At 37.6% G+C, this 21,004-nt stretch overlaps 1 protein-coding gene across 16 annotated transcripts in view; it reads right to left on the bottom strand.

The window, feature by feature from the left end:
* The window catches only part of MEF2C (myocyte enhancer factor 2C), a 169,438-nt gene that overhangs the window by 45,345 nt on the left and 103,089 nt on the right, over nt 1-21,004 (bottom strand). For 2 of the 16 annotated variants that reach the window (XM_025204474.1, XM_025204472.1), the window contains exons 1-2: nt 18,049-18,136; nt 16,506-16,555 (exon numbers count right to left, since the gene is read on the bottom strand). The exons of the other annotated variants lie outside the window; for them this stretch is intronic. In XM_025204474.1, the coding sequence (XP_025060259.1) occupies nt 16,506-16,555; nt 18,049-18,121 (123 nt within the window). In that variant the 5' untranslated portion in view covers nt 18,122-18,136. Of the gene's footprint in view, nt 1-16,505; nt 16,556-18,048; nt 18,137-21,004 lie in introns of those variants that run through there. 16 annotated transcript variants of the gene reach the window in all.

Here is a 21,004-nt window from a genome sequence, read left to right as displayed (position 1 = left end):
AGGGAAAGAAACTGAATACAGATCTACCAGGTCAATGCTATAGGGCTCCCATTACCACTGGCAAAGAGAGGACCATTCTGACCTCTTTCCTCTGAAACTGGAAACAGTCAATAAACTCTGGAGTGAACGAGCTGATAAAGTGTCTGCACTACAATACATACTTCCCACTGTAAGTGATACCATTAAAGGTTTAAGATGTTTTGTGTATGATAAATTTTAACACATGACACATTTCATTTTAAATTTAGGATCAGAAACACCACCACCACCACCAAATAGTGTATTTAAGGTGGGCTATTTCAATGTTGTTCCTCCTTATTCTAAGGAAACAGGAAGAAGAAACTAAATAAATGCACACAGATTAGGAATCAATGCTGTTGATGTAAAAATGAGGAGGAGTATTTAAACTGAATCACTGATTTGAATTTGTCATAGAGGATGACACTAATGGTGCCCTGCCACTCCTCACTGTATCTCTTGATAGGACAAGGGGGAGGGGAAAGTTGCTAGTCGTGCTGTGAGGCACCAGTTAAGAACTCCTAGACACAGCATTTACTTTTTGTTGACTCTTGTTACAGTGTCATGAATGTGAAGTGTTTAAGTTTAATGTGAAGGGAAATCCACTGCTAAAATAGATGCCGAATGAAAAGTCAAAACAGACGACAGCTCAAGACAACCCTTGCAACAGCGAACATCACCAAGCTAAGTAATGGAGATAAAAACATAAACAATTATGCAGTGAAGTCAGCCACTAATAATTTTACATAAATGCCTAGATTCTAATATTTTTTGTTAACTTGTCTACCTTGGCTTGTGTGGCCAACAAGATAGCAGAACAATGTCCTGCTATATTTAGGGGTAAGCAAGCAGAACAAGAGCTGTCTGATTCATCCAACTGTAACAGCACGATCAATTTTCAGAGGTGTATTCTATAGAACCAAAAGTTTTCAAAAAACTTCCATCTGGATATCTACAGGTATTTTCAGGAAACTGCTTGTGGTGCATTTTGGCTTTAAGCCTGATGCATTTGGGCAAACAGTGTGGCATAGGTCACATGATACTCTTATTTTGTTAATGGCTAAACGTTTCCCATGCAATTAGGATAGGATGCTCAATGCAGCAGAAGCACTTTACTTGTTTTTTTTTCAGAATGGTTGAGTCTAAACTTCTTTCTCTGCTTGTCAAAGTAAGAATCCCTTAAGTCTGATTATAGCAGTAGTCTTGTGTTTTATTACCTTTTGTGATTTCCTCAGTTTTCAGAATTGGTCATTATTTTACAATTTGGAGTTCACAAGTGCATTCTTGTTTTAAAAGAGCAGATGCATTTTAGCTAAGACCAGAAAAAGGGCTCTCATTACTATATAAGTCCATGTTGTAGACCAGCCCCTAGTGTCATTAAAACAAACCGTTCCATCACATATATATACGCCAAACTCAGTGCTAACAGGTACATAATAAGATTAGGCAACAGAGGAAGACTGGATTTACCCAGAGACAAATCTTTTAAACTTCAAGCCCACTGGCTAATTTTCAGTCTTAAACCTGGTAAGCTAATTTTGACACACAAAAAAATCATAAATCCTTTAGATCCTAATTTAGAAAGGCTTAAACATGTTGAACAAATATTTTTCACTTCCTCTTCATTCTCGCCTGTTTCTTAAACATTAGCCTAGCAGAACTAAGGGAGAAGACCACATTCTAATTTATTATATGATGTTCACTGATAAGCAGTGGGAAGAAAAAGGACTGAAAATAGAAGAAGTGTTTCTGTTGCTTGACAGATTTCATATAAATGGCACAAAATAATAAGGGGGAAATTTTTCCTTCCAATTTGAATTACATATCTTAATTCTGATATGGTGTTTGTTCATAAATGTACGGAACAGGAATTCTCTGAACACATACACCATATTGGTATTGAGATCTATTGAGAGGGGCTTAGTATAGAATGTTTTTGTACAAAGTATAAACTTCAACGCTTGCTACACAAAGTCTAAATTAATATTTAGCTTTTCAGACAAAAAACCCATATTAATACTGACCTGATTATGGGAACTGAACCCAGCAAGTGGGGAGAATGGACATACCAGGGATACAGACCAGAAGCAGGAGACCGGTTCTCAAAAACGGATGTCTGGGGCCACTTGGGACTAACAGCAGGCTAAAGTAATGATTCAACCAGTCTTACAGTGGCCAGGATCCCTCCCTCTTTTCTACCATGTTAAATCTTTGTAGCTTTTTCCAGATCCTGGACAAGAGCTAGTCTTATAACACCCTCTCAGAGATTCACTAGCTTCCAGAGGATTTAAGGAAGCTAGTAAAATGTGGATTTAAGGATTTTTTTAGGGAAAAGAATTAGTAGACTGGATTGTATTATGCAGAATCCCAAGCTAAATTTTAGTTATTTTTAAAGAAAATCAGCCATTTTGTGCTTCTGAAGCACTTACTTCCCCGCTCGCATGTAATTGATACCTATTCTATTTTGGATCCCAGTAACCTAAAAATTAACTTCAGCGTTTTAAAAACAAAATGGTTAAAGAAAAACTACCTTTGAATGGAATATCATAAACTAGCAACTGAGCTTAAACCCTACATTATAAATTTCTGAAGAGAAGTGCTGACACAGTGCAAACTACAATAGGATAAATGAAGCACAAACAACACTTTTATCTTCAGTGCATTAAACATTTAGAGCCCTGTGAAAACTACCAAAGGAAACACCATGCTATCAGCCAGATATTTCCTTATTAGGGCAATGCATAGTTATTACAACTGGAAGACTTATGCAGAAAAGGGTCTCCACTGTTCTTGGCCCATGGAAGATTCCTTTGATTCCCAGGTAATACATCTCCCTTAGTAGCATTAAGTTAGCACTTCAAATAAAAGACTGGTGAATTCTATTAGGTGGAGAGGAAACAGGCATCAACATTCTTCAACAAGTTTATTGTCTCTGCTTCATCATTATGTCCTCTAGTTCCAAGAGCCTAATAATTTATTTGTAGGTACTTTCTGTTGAGAGAACTGTATTCCTGCAATTGGATCTTTATGCCAAGGGACATACATTACACATAAACTGGTTTAAGTGATCAGAAACTGGTTTAAACCTGTAACAAAACATAAGTTCAATGCACATAAATGACTGAAACTGGTTTAAGATAAACCTGGTTGAATGTAGTATCAGACTTGGGCCAAACTGGTTTATGCAGCATCTGTCCCAAACATATATGAAGGACTGAAACTTAAACTTTTAAGGCTCCTTTCAGAGACATATTTAGACCAGTAGACCAAGTAATTCCCTGCATTCGTTTTTAGAAAGAGAACAAACAGTATTTCCTATCTAAGAACACCATTACCAAAAAGCACTACCCACACAATTGTAATTTTGGTAAACTACTTTCAATAATCAGAAAAAAAATTGTGATTGCCTGCCATTTTCCATTTCTCTTTTCCCTCTATCTGGACGTGGAGAGCTTCCAACTAATAGTGAAAAGTGGTTTGGTTCCAATTCTGGTCATGATGGTTCCATAGTCTACTTGGCAATACTTTCATTTTGAATTCTCTTAATACTTCCATCTTTAAAATTCTGTACTCCCTTAGCCATTCCAAAAATTACATTTATAGAGGGTGTCAAATATATTTAAATCATGGATCTGAACATCTATCTGTTTTCTGAGTAACACAAAACACAAAAACCAGGAAAGTTGAGTGAATCCAACCTTTAATTTGTACCCTCTCATCTACTTATTATGATGAAATTTTTGTTGCCATGTAATGTATGACGCAATCATGTAATGAAAGACCCTAGTGAAATGATAAACAGAAAGAGTTAAGGTTGCTATGGGAACCATCTATCTGAATCCCCTGACTTCTGTGCAACTAAAATCTCAAATTCTATGTTCCATTAATACAGGGTTTTTGGATTTTTACATTTAATAATGAACAAAAATTAGTATGCTGGTCCTAATCTATTTCTATTACATGTTTGGGAGAACTAGATTAAACACTGTTACACTTACTGCCACCTAACCTGCTTCACATAAACAACTTTAGAAAGAACATACAAACGGAACATTTCTTACCTATGTGGTACAGATTACAAAATGCCTTTATGGTTTGAAGTCTTTTTAAAATAAGCTACAGGTCTTACTTATTTCAATAACTACAATGTTAACCTCTTTGCTACTGTTTTAAACTATGCTCCAAAGACAGCATTTTGATTGTCTGGTCTTGTACCTCTTTCACCTCTTTTCAATTAATGCTTGCTTTTAAAGTACGCTTTTCACAACAGTATACCAACCCCTACACACAGAGCTGCCTTCCACTTCTGTACACTAAATGATTACCCTCTCATTCTTCAAGTACTTCCTCTAATCACACCTTTTCTTAAACCAAATAAGGTAGGGAACCTTGCCAGAAACACCTGTGCCTCTTTACCTTTCAATGATGAACTTTTATCTTATATTGATATTGTAAGCACCTCAGGGCAGAAGGTTTCTACCTGTTTGTCAGTTTCTGGGTAACATTTCATTCAAGAGTTATTCCAACAAATTGAAGCATAGTGCTTTGACAGGGAAATGGAAAGGTGAAATTTTCTTTTTTTCCTTGGGTCACTTAGATACTAAACTATTTTGGGAAGATAAAATCAAAGGCCTCAGGGAGCTCAGGAGAAATTGCATTCTAGGAGACCAGACCTTGCTCAGCTCCACTGCACAGAGAAACTAGATCTTTTGGACAGGGCAACTTCTCTCTTTCTAATGTCTGTTCATAGTGTGGGTTGGAAAGGGTTGTCTTTCATAAAAAGCCTAACAGGTTTCCCCACCATTTCCCCCTTTGCTTCCCTTGGTGTGATTTATGCTTCAGGCAGCCATGAAAGGGCAGCCCTTGTCTCTACCTGGTATACAGGGATTGATACTGCTTGTTCCTTCTGGGGGAAAGTAGAGAGGGGTGTGTGGCTAAGTACAGACACAGTCAAAAAACCTGAGGCTGAATTGCTTCAGCCTTTGCAGGTTAGCCTAAGCTGCAAAGATTGAACCAATAAGCAAATGAACAGAGATTTACTTTTGATTCCAAAAATGCAGCCACATGTCTACAGTGGCTCAAGCCAGAACCTGGGGGGAACTAGAGCATGGCTCTCCGGCACACAGCCAGCATGGGCTGTGAGTTTGTATCCTCTGCCTGCTGCCCCTGAAGTCTCTGGGATCTGCAGTCCACAGTCACAGCAGCAGAACTCTGCAGGGTTGCTCATTACTTCCTCTTCCTGCTTCCAGGTACCTCCGGGATTTGTAGTCCACAGTTGCAGCCAGTGGTAAGTTTAGTAGGCACTAAGGGCAGGACAGCTCTGTTCTTGGAGGAAGGAAGCTAAACCCTACTCCCTGACCGCAGACCCCAGCCAGGGTTTGCCTGGGGGGGGCAGTGAGCTGGCCCTTACTGCTCCAGCTAGGGAACAGAGGGGCAGGGCCAGGGTCAGTCCTGCTCTCTGGAGCAGATGGCATAGCCCAGCCCAGGGCTGCAAAATCTAAAACAGTTTCAGCCATTTTGAAACTGGTTTATGTAAACTCAACTTCTATTTTGTTACAGGTTTAAACCAGTGTCTGATCACTTAAACCAGTTTATGCATAAGTTCTGTCCCTAGACGGTAAGACTTGGAAAATTAACTGCACCCTACCTACACATACCAGACCCAGTACTCTGTTTTCTGTTTGATCTTATCCATGTGCCAATGCTCTTTGATTTAGTGTTGGTTTAAATTAAGCACGTAAATTTTCAGCTTGTGAAAAAAATGAGAGAAAGAACGTGTCAGATTCATAGATCTCACCTAAACAAATCTCAACCATGTACCTTTCTTGATTATCCAGTAAAGGGGGAGTGGGAGGGGGAGGGGGGGTGAACCACATGAGAAGACTGTCATGATGCTTTGTATTTTTCTGCTAAATCATGTACATACAAACTTTATTCATAGAAATCCATGTTTATTTCATAGGACTGCAAAATATTTTTGGTTATTATATGTGTAAATTGTTTTTGAATTTCATCTTGAACTGGAATAATCCCTGAGATCTTAAGTAACATTTCCTTATCCTTTAAGCTTAATTTGATCACAGCTGAACTCTTGCCATACAGTAAAAGGTTGTAAAAAAATCAAAAAACTACCAGGGAATTGGCTCAGAATTCTTACGTTAACTCTCAATTGACAAGATCACATTTCCCAGGCTTTGACAGAACACAGAGATAACAACATCCTTGGGTTCTGTTTGGGGCTGAGTTTAGTCACCCAGGAATTCATCTGGGGCCACGGAAGCTAAAGAGAGAGAAGGAGGGGGGAGAGAGTGCACATCAAGTGATCTGAAAACATGCGAGTTGGCTTCTCATTCTGTCAGAGCTCAGCAGTTTACAATCTGACACGAGGCTACATCACTAGCCATCAGCAATTTTACTCATCCTAGATATCCACACCTGTCAGCGACTCTGCACCTGTTGTCTAATTTGGCAAAGGCCAAATGACTACAGCCAATCATAACTGCCTGTACTGCAACATGGCCATAGATGGCTTTTTCTGTTGTGTGTCTGCTGATTGGGGCTGCTAATCTCTGTGGATTTCAGTAGTCTGCTTTTTGTACTTGCGATATTGTTGCAATTTTCAGCTTTTATCTGGGTGAAGCACATCAGAATATAACTTTTATTTTTATACACACACTCCCCACGTACAGCAACTCTCAGTATCTTTTAATTTTTTATCCTAATCTAGATCCATGTAGGACAGTTTCCCCCCCTTAAACAAAATCGGCCTGCACTCACTGTAATACAGTGCTAGATCCAAACTTAATATACTTTGGAAATATTATAGTAGGGAGATAAAAAACTATCCTGTTTATTTTCACACAGCACCGACATTCTCCTAATAAAGAATTTATGTAGGGTTATAGTCTTATCTAGTGGGGCTATAATTAAAGTTGTTAAGATTTATTGGCATCATTATGATATTGTTTTAACTGTGATTACAGCCTTTCATTGACATATTACAGTCTGAGAACAACCTATTTGATTGATTTTTCCAGGGTTTTTTTAGATTTGTCAATTTCCTATTGGACAAAAGAACTTATTTTATATATTAGTAAAGAATTACTGTTCAACTAAATTTAACTTTATTCAATTTTAATTTTTAGAGAAATATTTTATTTTTATTTTTTATTTTAAAATGTTGTATTAAAATGAATTGTGCTTTAAATAGAAAATAAATAACCAACCAACCACCTCCCACCCACCCCAAAAAACAAATCTAAACCCTTTTCCAAAAAACCCTAGCTCAGTTATGAAAGCTTGGGGTCAAATCCTAGTTCACTATATAAATCTACATGTGTTGTGAATGAACATATTCTGCAATAGGAGCTACATGCATAACCCAAAATATTCTATATAGAAGAAAAGTAATCTTGGGGTATGTGTGTATAAGAACTGAGTAAGCCCATATATGGATTATGGGCCTGATCTCTAAGCTTTGCTCTAGAATGTGCTCTTCATGGGCAGGGTGTGGGAGCCTGTACAGAAACCTGTCTGAATCTCCATCCCAACTCAATCATGGTGCCTATCGGTCTCTTGACATGCTATTTAATATAATGCTCTGCCAGAACTGGCCATAGATACAATGATGTTTCTAGGTATTTCTGTTGGCCGCAGGACAAAATTGACTGCAGGACAAAAATAAGAACAAAGTAGTGATAAATACTTATCTCAATTCTCTGCTGTCTGAAAGAGGGCTTAAAGACAATAGAGCTTCATTCCTGCAAAGCATACTCCTAACATAAACTGTTTCCCCAGCTGGAGGATCTGTGAAGTATCCAATACAGTACCAGGCAGGAGGATTTTTCTGCATTCTGGCTGTTCTCACTTGCTCAGATCCTGTTTTACTAGGGACAAAACAGGTCCCTTGCCACAGGCATAAAGATAGTTTAAAATCATTAACATCCATCTCCCATTTTTGCATTAAGTGGGGGAGCCAGAACAAAAAATCAGGCCCATTCTTTCTTTTATTAGTATTCTTATTCTTTTCACTCATATTCTAATTATAAAGATCTCAAAATAAAAATTACTGAAATATCAGATCTTTAAACTTTTTTAGTTACATGGGGGGGGGAAATGAACTGATGTAAGGGAAAATCTTCATGATTAAGCCTATTTGAAATAGAGGAAGATGTCATTTGAGACAGTACATTTGATTTTTGTTATCTTTTACTGACAGAGAAGGACAGTGTCAATATATGACTGGAAAGACAAACTTTAGAGTAGTTTAGCAGATTCATAGCAGCATCAGTAGGGAATAGGAGGCCATTTGAAAATACATGCTGTAATCAAGTTGTTTGTTGCTTTCCCTCTTTTCCTGCCTTGCTATAATCCTTCTTCTTTGACCCCAGCATTTCCAGAGTGAGTACCATTCTCAACATTGTACTTGTGTCTAAATTAGTCAGGCAAATTCAAAATCATGAGTCTGAAGTCAGATCTCATTTACCAGTGTAGATCTGGAGCAGCTGTACTGACTCCAGTGGAGTCCCCCTAATTTGCTACATTGGTGTTATTAACTCTTCAAATATATAATACCCAAAATATGTAGGCTTAAATATAAATAGCCATATCAAAGATTAACTGTTTCAAAGACAGATGGTTTTTCATGTTACAAACTGGAACTTTTAGTACCCAATGCCATATTAAAAATCCTGGGGACATTCGATACACCAAGCACATAACCTCTTATTCTGAATGGTCCCAAAGTGCTTTCAAAATTGTTTATACTGTAGAAGGATTTATTCATCTTGCATTGAAATGCTACCAACTTTCAGACGGAAATGTCACAGTTCTCTTGTGCCAGCAGAAAACTATGCTTATGGTGTTTGTAGGGTCAGAAAGGATGTCTAATGTATCCAAGTGAAATTGTAGTCTAAAATATAAATGACCTGAGATGGAATTTTCTTTGTACTGTGGGGCAAGCACCCTCATTCTCATTAAAAGGGCCATGGAATCTCTGATGACCACAGCATTTTGGTTTTGCATTTCATCTGAAAGGCAGCACCTCCAACACTAGGATGGGGAACTGATGCCGTACTGACTCAGCACGGAAAATGCCACCCACTAAGACACCAATACTACTTCCTGCAGCACCTGGGTTTTCTTTGGAGGTCTCCCATGAAAATCTTGAATGTATCAAGGTTAGGAACAGACTTTTCTTATGAAGAATTTGCAAATCCATTTTCTAGTAGATCAAATTACAGGACATGAAAAAAGATTTTACAGATATGACACTTAGCAAATGTTTCTGGAAAGGTGTGACTTTTAAATGTACAGGAAAACTGCCTTTTTATTTTATAATTGTATAAATGTTTCATCCAGTGATAAAAAAAATGCAGAAATCAATACATTTCTTAAATGATGATTTCTAATAAGTAAAACCTAAAAGGGGTTCTACATGGGCAATCCCTGTGCAGGATCTGGACCTTAAATAGTGGAGAAATGTTGAGTCACCAACTTACTGATCTGCTGACAAAGCCAAGTCCTGACCTAATACACCCAGAAATAATATCCATTAATGTCAGGGTGTGCATGTGTACCACAGGGAGACACTGACTTAGTTTTTGACTTTTCAGTATTCAATATTCTACCAATGTACATAAAATATACTTCACAATAAAGGTTTCTGGTAAATAATATAGCTTAATCTTTAAACTGCTATTAAAGTCTTCAGGCTATGGCATATATTCAATCCAACAGGAGTGGTAAATGTCAGTCAGAAGCAGCTTGAAACTTGCATGGTTGCCAACTAAACATCCATTGGGCATGATCAGAAGAGAGGCTGCTAGTCTGAAGAGGGAGATGAGGTGAGGATCTCTGGTGGCACAGTTATCTTAAAGATTTAAACCTCTTTATTTTACTTTTCTTCTCTGTCCTGCAGCATGACTTTTTCAGAAGTCATACTGCCACCCTACTCTAGCTGGATCAACACTCCTTTCCAAGGGAGTATATCAACAAGAAGAATGGCTACCCACTAAATGAGGGGTGGGCATGATTTTGGATGGAGGGCCACTTAATGAGTTTTCATGTCCTTTTGAGGGCCACACTGTCCACACTGACTTAGGAGTGGGGGGCCTCTGAGCCTCCCTGCACTTTCCAGGCTAGAGGCAGGGAGAGCTCCTCAGCTTCCTTGGGCTTCTCCACTGGTTAGAAATTTGACCAATGTACAGGAGTTATTTAAAGTGCTGTAGGTTGCTAAAGTGCTGTAAACTACAGCACTTCAACTCTAATAGCTCATTTAACAAGGGCTAATTTAAAGCATTGTACCCATTTTTAGTGTTGTAAAGCCATGCACTTCTGTTAAGTCATGGCAATAAATGGTGAAAAAAACAACTTCTGTACATACCCCTTATTACTTGAATAGACTCAAGGAAGCCATTTTGTCTGTTTATGTCTCATTTCTCCATTTGTAAAATATGGATGACAGGACTTCTCTAGGTATTGTGAACCTGAACACATTAAGAAGACTGTGAGGCACTCAATAGGATAATGGGGACCATATAAAAACTTTAGAAGGATAGGTTGCAAATACAGAGTAAGTATAAACCAATGCAGGACTGTCTTCTTAAACGTGCAAAAAAGCTGCTTCCATGATATAGGTCCTGCTTCTAGCTTCTTTAATAAGAAACCAAGTGAAATTAGCAAGACATTGGTCAATTTCACTGCTGCTATTCAGAAGTCTATAAACAGCAAAAAAACTGTCAAGAATCAGGTCAATATCTTGCTGCTACTGCTTCTTGGGAAAACACAGCAGCAGCCGACACAGGCACAAGATCTATTTAGTGATGAGCAGGGCTCACAGTCTGGAGGAGAGAGAGGCCGATTATCCACTAGGAGATTCTTGAGTGGAAAGATGAAGCAAAGAGAAAGAGAAAGGAAGAGAGGGAGAGAAAAGAGAGAGAGAGAGAGGGAAAAGAGCCTTCTCCTGGTGGCATCCAAAGAGGCTGTAGAAAACATTTTTTTTTCCTGAAATATTTAGTTCATAACACAGCTAAGACCATAAAAATTTTAAAATTATTACAGTTTTCATTGCCTTTCTTTTAATACATATTTTAGTTCTGATAGGATGAAATAATCCCGCTTAAACCTTCAGAGCCCAAACATATGGTATTTCCAGACAAGTCACTTGTAGACTAGAGAGGACATATGTTCACGACAATGATGCCGCTTGTCCCCTCCCTTTGTTAGTTTCTGGGCTAAAGAAGCAAGATTTCAGTTCACTTTATTTTCATAGCTTCTGTTTTTTTATAGTACACAGATAAACTGACCTCATGTCAGTTTAATGTCTGTAAATATTTTTGTGACTTTTGTTCTCTCACCTGGGGACAAGGCCTAATTAGAAATAATGTATTACATTGTGACGGTTTCAGGAAGCTTAGCTAAATGGGACCTTAAACCTGGAACACTAGGAACACTAACTGAGCAATAGATTTTTTTATTTTGAAAGAATTGCTGCTTCTTCTAGCCAGCCAATCTTTACTCTGAATCAGCAGGGCTGTTTGGCAGCAGACACTGTCTTCTGGGGATTTCATCCCCCTAAGGGAATGTAAATCTTTGTTAAACTATGGCTGTAAGGCATAGAGCTAATTGTTGAATTTTACAGAAGTAAATATTATTCTGGCTGTCCTTGCAGCTAGCACCATTCAGCATGTTTCTTAGGGAGACTAGAAACAGATTCAATCTAGAGGCTCATGATGAGTACAAATTTGTGACTGACACCAAACTCCCCTTTCATTGCAGAGCAAGACTCAGAATCAAAAATGTCATTTTCAAAAGTTAGCTTTCTAGCTCTTCTGGTTATGAAGAAAAATCTTTAAGTATTACCCAAGTACAAACTGGAACAGTGATACCTTCCAGAACCTGCAAAGATCTGACTTGCCTCTTTCATACAGTAAGCAAGCTGTTAATTTTGCAGCTTTATCTGTTGAACATTATGACAAGAAACCCAAGCTAATTTACAGGTTCCATAGTCTCAGCTAGTCTTCCACAACATCCAAGGTTTCCAAATACTTCCTTTGACAATGTATATAGTGCATTCATGAATTTAGCAACAACCATTCTCAAAATGTAGGAAATAATTTGTGGGCAGCCTACAATAAACTAATGTCAATATCAGTAAAATTAAACATGAATGCTGCCCTGCTATATTGCATTACATTACACTTAATATAAAACTCCATTTTAAAGATAATATGAAGCTATCTCAGAATCTGCAGTCAGTTATTCCAGAATACTACAGAAACCAAAGACCTTGCAGCAGGATTTAGGCCAAATTTGCTATATAATGCATGTGGCCTTGTTCCCTGGCTATGGAGAACTTAAAAGCAATGGACTGGCAAAATTCTCATTGACTTCCTTGAGGCCAGGATTTTACCTAATATTTCTGCTAGTGAACAAACAATGTTCTAAACAGACAGAAGTTCAGGGACGAAAAACAAAATTGTAGGTACCCCTCCACACAGGTACCTACAAGTGAAACGGAGATTTAGTGAATGCTCTAGTGTGGAACTGCACAGTTTTTCTGGATCTAGTTTGCAAAAATACACAGCCCTAAATTTTGCCTGGCATTTCTCAGGCTAACAATAATGTGAGAATCCTAAGGAAACTGCTTTAGACCTTACTTAAGCTGTTTTCTTGTCAAAAGTTGGCATGGTTCCTATTTCTGCCTTGTGTATACTGGGTCACAAGGTCCTAGAACAAAATAGCAGTAGTGGGAATGGACAAGTTTTTCCTTCTATCACCACTACTGAATGGGGCTGGGAGACAGGCAGGAAGCACATTTCCCTGCAAACTTTGCATCATCCCTTACCTCCTGGTGAATTTAAAACTACTACTTCCCAAGAAGACTGCATATCAAGGTCAAGAGGGAGATCCTCTTAAAGGATCTCTCTCTTGAAGGAACTTAAGTCCATGGAAGGGATATTTGTATAAATCTTAGCAAGATAGTGTTTTATCAAAGTCTGAAACCAGCTGAGTTTTTACCCCTATTTTAGTTACAATGCAAAAAGTATGCACAGCCTCAGGAGTGAATCTGTTAGGGGCATCACTGTTAGCCAGATTTAATTTCACAAACAAACTCCTTACTATTGATGTAGTTCAAATCAGAGCTGTCAAATCCAGTTACCTGGTGGGGGCCTGACAGTTCAAGGGTTCTGCTAATGAAGCCAATTAGGCAGAACCCCCTACACCTTGCCAACATTTGAAAACTATAAATGGAGACATCTGGAGTGAAAAATAGAAAGACTTTTAACTCTTTTGAACTATATTGGAATACTACAAGGGAAGTTTTTGAAAGGACAGCGTGGGAAAATTGACAATAGGAACTGTTTTTCTTGAACTGGCATTCAGTTGAAAAACTAACAGTTATAAAAAGCAGCTGAAACGCCTCTAGGTGCTAGATCTCTCTCTATGTGCTAGATGTGCTAGAATGCTACACAAGTCAAAGACCTTGCAGTAGGATTTAGGCCAAATTTGTCATGTAATGCATGTGGCCTTGCTTCCTGGTTATGGAGAATTTAAAAGCAATGGACTGGCAAAATTCTCATTGACTTCCTTGAGGCCAAGATTTTACTTACCATTTCTGGTAGTGAACAAGAAATGTTTTAAACAGACAGAAGTTCAGGAAGGGAAAACAAAACTGTAGGTACCTCTCTACACAGGTACCTACAGGTGAAATGGAGATCTAGTGAACACTCTAGTGTGGGACTGCACAGTTTTGCTGGATCTAGTTCATAAAAATTCACAGCCCTGCTACCAGATTAGGTGCCACAATAACTAATTTTTAGATGCTTGCTCCTTGAAGCAGAATCCAATACCAAGGCTCCCAGTGTGATATGAGTTAGGAGCTATAGAATGGGATCCCAAACAGCTGCACACTGAGCAGGAAGGCAATATGAATAGGTATGTGCATTATAGAATTGCAGTGGTTTCCAGCCATTTGGGATCCTCCTGAGGGTATGTGCCTGCATACTTTCAAAGAATGGAGCAGGGCCCTCTTTCTTTTTAAGACACTCCTATCAATGGTGGCACCCATCTTTTGTGTAATGGCCTAATGAAGACCTCACTCAAGGAATATGGGACCTGGGTTCACTTTCTTGTTTTGTTTGTGGAGGTTCAACACTCATCTAGCTAAGGGTTCAAAAAACCCCTTATTTTCTGGATCCTGACTAGGCTTAGCAGGTAATGGGTGTCAACTTTCTCAGACTGTAGCAGTTCTGAGCATTTATAGACACACAAGTAGAGAGTCACTTAGACCTCTCCATGGTTAGTCAGAACTGAACATGTTTCCAAAAAAGCAAACAAAAAACCAAAAACATAATTTTGGCCTTGGACTATTTTGCTTATGCTTTAGGTGCCTAAAACCTTTACTGGATCTAGCTCCATAAGCCTCTAAAATAGAGGCAGCATGGTCCAGCAGGTGAACCCTTGCCTTGGGTATATAAGATGCAAGTAGTTTTCCTGCCTTATGTGGTTCCTTTGGTTAAATCATTTTAGTTACCCATCTGCAAATGAACGTTTAGCTATCTTTATAATACACTTTCAGATTTCTGGATGAAATGTCACATAAGTATGACTGAAGCAGAGAGAATTTTTATTTAAAAAGTTAAACAATAATGTAAGTGGGATAAGAGAAGCTAATCTCTTTTCAAATATGCTCCAAAAACACAGTTCAGATGCTAAAGCACATATTTATAGCTACTGGAGACAAAAGCAAAAAGCTGCCATTTTATTGATATCAGTTTGAACATGTTAGAACTATGTAATAACCAAGACTTGGATTACAACAGTGAAAGTATAAATTATGTGTTTTTATGTTTGGTCATGCTATATTCATGATCCTATTGTAGTAAGCTAAATATATTTTAAACACAGCACTCCCCATTAGGAATTGCTTCTCTGTCATGATTTTGATCTCCTCTGAGTCAATCTATAGCAGCTGTGTGTTGTTTAAAATACTCTTATTGACTCTTCTATAATTTGCTTTCTTTGAACAGTCTGTGTGCTATAATGTTTGATCAAAGAAATAAATGTATACTTTAACAACCCAAAGTAAAGTGCATGCACATTTTTATAACAGTGCACTATAAAATGTAATTATAGTTGTCTATAGATCACACAGGATGATATAAATAAATGGGTTTGAGCTTTTTTTTTAATGCTTACATATCCAATACATCAAAGATTTTCCCTTTAACTCAAGTCCCTATCGTGCAAAAGCATTAACAAACCATTTAGAAGAAAGATTGTGCAACTCCTTTTACTAGTGCGTTTAGTTGCTCATTAATTGCTGACCATATATAAAAACCATGCATATCAAAATAAACCAAGGAAAACAACACAGTCCCAAAGCTATGGGTCTATATAAAATATAACACCTAGGAAATATTGATTCAAAACTTTTTTTAAGGTGGGTTTTATACAAAGAACAGTAGTTTTCATTTAGCAATCAGAGATACTTAATAGTTGTTTATTGTGAACATTAATGCAGAATTGGTCACTGACCTTGTGATTATTAAAAATATGGACTAATAAATAAAATGTGTTTGAGGTTTTATAACCCTGAAAATGTGATAACTTACATTAGTTTCAGTTTTATTTTATATGAACCATATCACAAACATCCAGAGGCCTCTCTGAATCTGAGGCAAATGGAGTCTAATCAATATCAGCTACATAATACATAAAGGATGAATGCAAATTTTATGGCACAGAAATAAATAATTAATTTACATCTGTTTACTGTAACAAAGAAGAAATGTCAGCATATTTTGAAGTTTAACAGAACTTCTGCCATAATCATAAAAATTGTGGGAAAGCAGATTAGGGCTGAGCAGGACCCCTGTGTTTTCATGCAATTATTTGTCCAAATGGTCAACAAGATCATGCACTCTAACTCCTCATGTATGCTACAGACATAAAACATCCTATCAATAGAAAAAAATGTCCCACAATGTGCCTGTAGGGATAAAGGATGGGAGACAAGGAGCTGCCAATGGCAGGGAATTTGCTAGGTTAATATATGCTCAGATGATCCTATGAAGAGGAGTATCTTTAGACAGTACAGAATAAGGAGTCTACATATTAGTACTGCACTGGGAAAAAGCTATGAGAAACTGTTCCAGGTTTAGCATTGAAAGGGTCAGTTTCTTGTCTTGGAGGGGAAAAGTACACGGTAGGTCCATTGTAGATCCTTGCTGTTCCCAGCAGAAGCATCTCCTGTGCAGCTCTGATGTTCCAAAAGAGCTGGGTTTATACGGACTGGCCATGCAAGGGAGGTAGAAATCTTTACTTCTTTGTCAGCCATGGTCTAAACAATTTAGGTCCTGATTCTGCTCATCTCATTCACATTAGGTCTACTTTAGAAATATGGCCCTGATCCTGCAAGTATTTATACATCCACTTAATTTTATACAGGTAGCAGCCCCACTGACTTAAATAACTCTACTCACATGTATATGGCCAAGTGTGTGCACCCAAGTATTCACAGGGCTGATGCTCACTGAGAAGAAAGGTGGCAGAAAGAGATCCTTAAAAACTGAAAATATGGCTACACTTAAAAGTCTGGTCCAGAGCCTTTATAAATTAATGAAAAGAGGTCCATTGGCTACCATGGGCTTTAAATCGGGCCCTTAATTTATTCCAAAAGGTACATTTTACAATTTTGTACTTTAAATATCCTTTATACAATGTAACTAGTTAGTTGGCAGTGGCTAAGGGCCTGCACCTGTAAACACATATGCCCTGAGAAACTTTACTCACATTTGTGTCTGAAGGACTGTACATTGCAAGTGATCTTATAAGAAGCTTGGTGCTGTAAACTTACAGACTACAATTTGACGGAGGGTGCTTGGCTTCTTGCAGGGGCTCAATATAATAAGGTATTTTGCGGGGGGCTGGAGATGTCTAGTAGTTTCAATTAAAAACTGCTGTGACATAACAGAAGGTATAGTACTTTCAGGCTTCTGATTAATATTACAGTGTAAGAATTCAGGTAAATGACCACGTTTTGTATTTATTTTACACAACAGGGATGTCTTAATGATGAAAATGAAAAATGGGTTTGCTCACAAAAGCCTTTGTCTCTGGAACATAGCTATAAGTAGTTTGCTATCTAGGTTGAAAATGGTAATGCACGGTTGTGTGTCCTATTTTTCCATGCTTGCAGTAAAGATACAATATGGGAATTCAGTCTTGGTAATTACTAATACACCACACAGACACAATTACACCCTGTGTACTGCATAAAGGAATCACTTGTGGTCTGCCTCCATTACAAAGAGCAGTAGGGGGCCAACATGCAAGCAGACAAAATGCTTTACAAGAAGGAAGGAGACCAGAAGAGTCGACGTATAGATACAAGGACCTTAATTCTTCTTGCAGTGATTTAAGTCCCCTTCCATCAATTATCGTGCTTTGTCTCCAGAGCCTTATCACCAGCAGCATTACAGGAACTGAACAGAACAATACTTAGGCCCAAATAACTCTGTGAACTGCGCTGACATTTCCACACCCTGTGGCTGTGTTTGACTAGGTTATTCAGATTCTTTTAAAACATACTTATACACATACACATTGACTAGGTTATTCAGATTCTTTTAAAACATTCTTATACACATACACCCCCATCCACTCCCCCACAAAGTCCTAAGTTTTAACCGATGTATCTCAATTCTTCCCTCCCCCATTCCCTTCTACAGCCTGTCTCATTCAGTATATGTGATTTCTTCACTGCCTCACACTGAGAATACAGAGCTGGTGCAGTATAAAAACCTCAGTACAAAACAGAAATCAGAGAGAAAAAAAAACTTTTCCAGACAGAAAAATGCTGCTCTCATAACTCTCAAAATATTTTTAGTAACAAAAAAATATGTATGAACCTGGGATAAAAGAACTACAAAATGAAGGCCTAAATAATGCACAAATATGTCAAGTAGTGCTATGCAGGTTAAATCAGTCTAATTTGTTATTGAGATAAATCATTTGCCTACTCACTCTCCTTGTGTAGCCAGAAAAACATCTCTTTTCTCTTTTCAGTGACATCCGCAAAGTTTGAGGCTATAGTCATAAGTCTGCAATCAATGCTATCTAATTTTTTTCCATGGACAGTTACTACATATGCAGTATTTCATGGTATTTCTTAACAGGACATCACAGCCACTACTCATTTGAAATATATTAAAAACATTGTGGAAAATAAAAAAAAAGACTAGGAAAGTCAGCTATTTTTGACAGTAAGTTAGCTTCTGTGAAACAAAGCCTTGTCTTTCAGAAAGTGTTTACAATCTATGAGAAAAAAATATATCCTTGGGCTAAAATGTTTATTGGCACCTAGAAGTCTGAAGAGAGCAAGTCAGGCTTGTGGTTTTTTGAGGGCACTTTATCATCGCCTGCATTCTCAAAGGGATCTCTGAATGAATAGAGCTGGATTACTCAGCCTTCTATTCCACGCCTATTCCTCTCCATTTTCCTTGGCAAGACTGAAAGCCAAGCTATTTTTAGCTAGGCGGTTTTCTATTTTTAGACAACTACCAGTTAAGAGACATTTGTTAGGAAAATTTAAAAAAAACAAAAAACCAACAAAAACAAAAGGGGGAGGGGATGAAACTTCCCTTTTCCTATTGTAAGTGAGATCTTCAACCTGTAACTCCAGGCATTTCAGCTGCTTCCAATCTTGGAAAAATAAAGAAAATTCAGAGTTCAGGGATTTAAAAATAAACCTACCCTCTGGCAAACAGACCAAAATACAAGCTGTTACTATGTGAAACAGTGACTACAAAAGCAAAGAACATTCTCCAATGGCTAGATTGGGAGAAAACGCTGGAGCTATTAGGCTATAAGAATGTAACACAGACATGTAAGATTTTTCCAACTTCTCAGCCAGATATATCATGTTTTGGAGAAAGAAACAGTCATCTGTGAAGTAGAAGTAACTCTGAAATACAGATTTAAGGTATATAAAAAGAGAATCATGAATCAAGCTTGAAATACATGAATACTGTACACATATTTTTCACACTTGATCTCATAGCACTTTAACAACTCCCATTTATAGAGATACCTAACTCAGACATTTTACAAATGGGATGAGCGAGTGAAAGGCTTTAAAAAAAATAAAGAGGAGGGGGGCTCTGCCAAACTTACAAGACTAGCTCCTCAGCTGGTAAACTTAGCATAGCTCCACTAAAATGAAGGGAGCTTCCTCAAATAGAGCTTAGAATTAGGCCTGTTTTTCTGCTTTTAAAGCTTTAAACCTGCCAAACATACTTTGAAGAAAACTGGACTCTTGAAAAATGTTTAAAACAATTTTCTAAGGGGAGACTTACACAGCTTATCACATCCCTATCTCTGTCAAGAGATATGGACGCATCTGTTAGTAACTGCCTCCAGAAAAGGCTAAAATTTTTCAGATGTTTCACTTAGTCAACTCAAAAAACCATGCAGATTTACAAATCTATAGTATTTTTCTCTTGCTTTTCTCCATCTAATACATAAATAATCTACCAGGTAAAGTACTTCAATATTGTTTGAGACACTTTAAGATTATAAAATACACTGCTTGATAACCAAGTGCTTGTTTTGGAGAAATCACAATAACAAACTGACTATTTTTGAGGGGAACCCCCCACCTCCTCCAACCTATTGTTAAAAATGTTTTTTGCTGTATTTTTCCCACGTTGGATTAATCCAAAGTATATTTAAAGTCAAATAATAGAGAACCAAATTCTGAAACTTTTGTTCCAGAATTGTATCATCTCAGGATTTGGTCCCTCTGTCCATTGACCATTCAGAGCAGATGACAACTCTATTCCCTAGGAATGGCAACTATCACTATGTTAATTAATGAGTTTTTGACACTGAATATTTTTCTTAAAGCCTAAACACCTGAGATCATGTGAGTATACCAGATTATCAGTTTTCATTAACAAAAAGGAGGTTTCTACATTATCTGGATGAAAATTTCAACATTAAACTTCTGGCAAAAGGAGATAATGTTGAAAAAAAATTTCTGACAAATTAGCCTTTTCCCCCTCCATCAGCTGTAGTTTTAAAACTTGCAGTTAGAACAAGCAAAAAACCTGCAAGCACAGACAGTCTCAAAAATATGATGCCCAAAGGGCTTAAAAACAAAAAAGGCAAAGAAAGTGAACAAAAAAGTGTTTAAAATGCATTTTTTACATAATCTCATAGTTCTAGGGGGCCCTTTCTTGTGACTTTTTTAAACAGTTGGAGTTGGCCAAACTTGTGAAGATTTGGCACACAGATAACAGCAGAACAAGAACCAAATATTTTGAAAACTCCTAAAGTCACTATAATAACAGAATCATTTGGCTAAATTCTATCCTCAGATGCATAATACTGTTCCTACTAATGTCTGTGGGAGTCACATGTGCATCTGAGGGAAGAATTTGTCTCCTTGTTCAAAGAAACTGGTAAATAACGATCAATAAAATTATTATTATTGAATAATAATAATTGCTGCTTTTCATCAGTTGATCTCAAAAATACTTTATTAAGGGGGTGAGCATCATCTCCATTGTATATGCTGGGGAAACTGAGGTACAGAATAGTGATATCATTTGTTAAGATCACACAAAAACCCAATGGCAAAGCTAGGAACAGAAGCCAGGTTTTTAAATCCTAGTCCGGAACACTATATACTAGACCATGCTGCCTCTCTAGACAATCCTCAATATATTTTTTACATACAAAATTACTTGATACTTCACAGACTAGATCCTCAGCTGATATAAGGGAAGTGGCACCACTTTTTTTAGCAGTGTGGTGTTGATTTTGCCAGTTGACAATCTGGCCCAACATATATCCCACGGTTTGTTTATATGCAATGTTATGATGGCAAGAGTGGAAAATACTCCCATTAGATTACATAAACTACATCAGTTATCCTGTTTCTTTCCTGAAAACAGTAGATTTAAATAGTTACAGAGGC

The sequence above is a fragment of the Alligator sinensis genome, unplaced genomic scaffold, assembly GCF_000455745.1.
Source record: "Alligator sinensis unplaced genomic scaffold, ASM45574v1 scaffold218_1, whole genome shotgun sequence".
NCBI classification, from domain to species: domain Eukaryota; kingdom Metazoa; phylum Chordata; order Crocodylia; family Alligatoridae; genus Alligator; species Alligator sinensis.
This window is presented reverse-complemented; position numbering and strand designations above follow the sequence as displayed.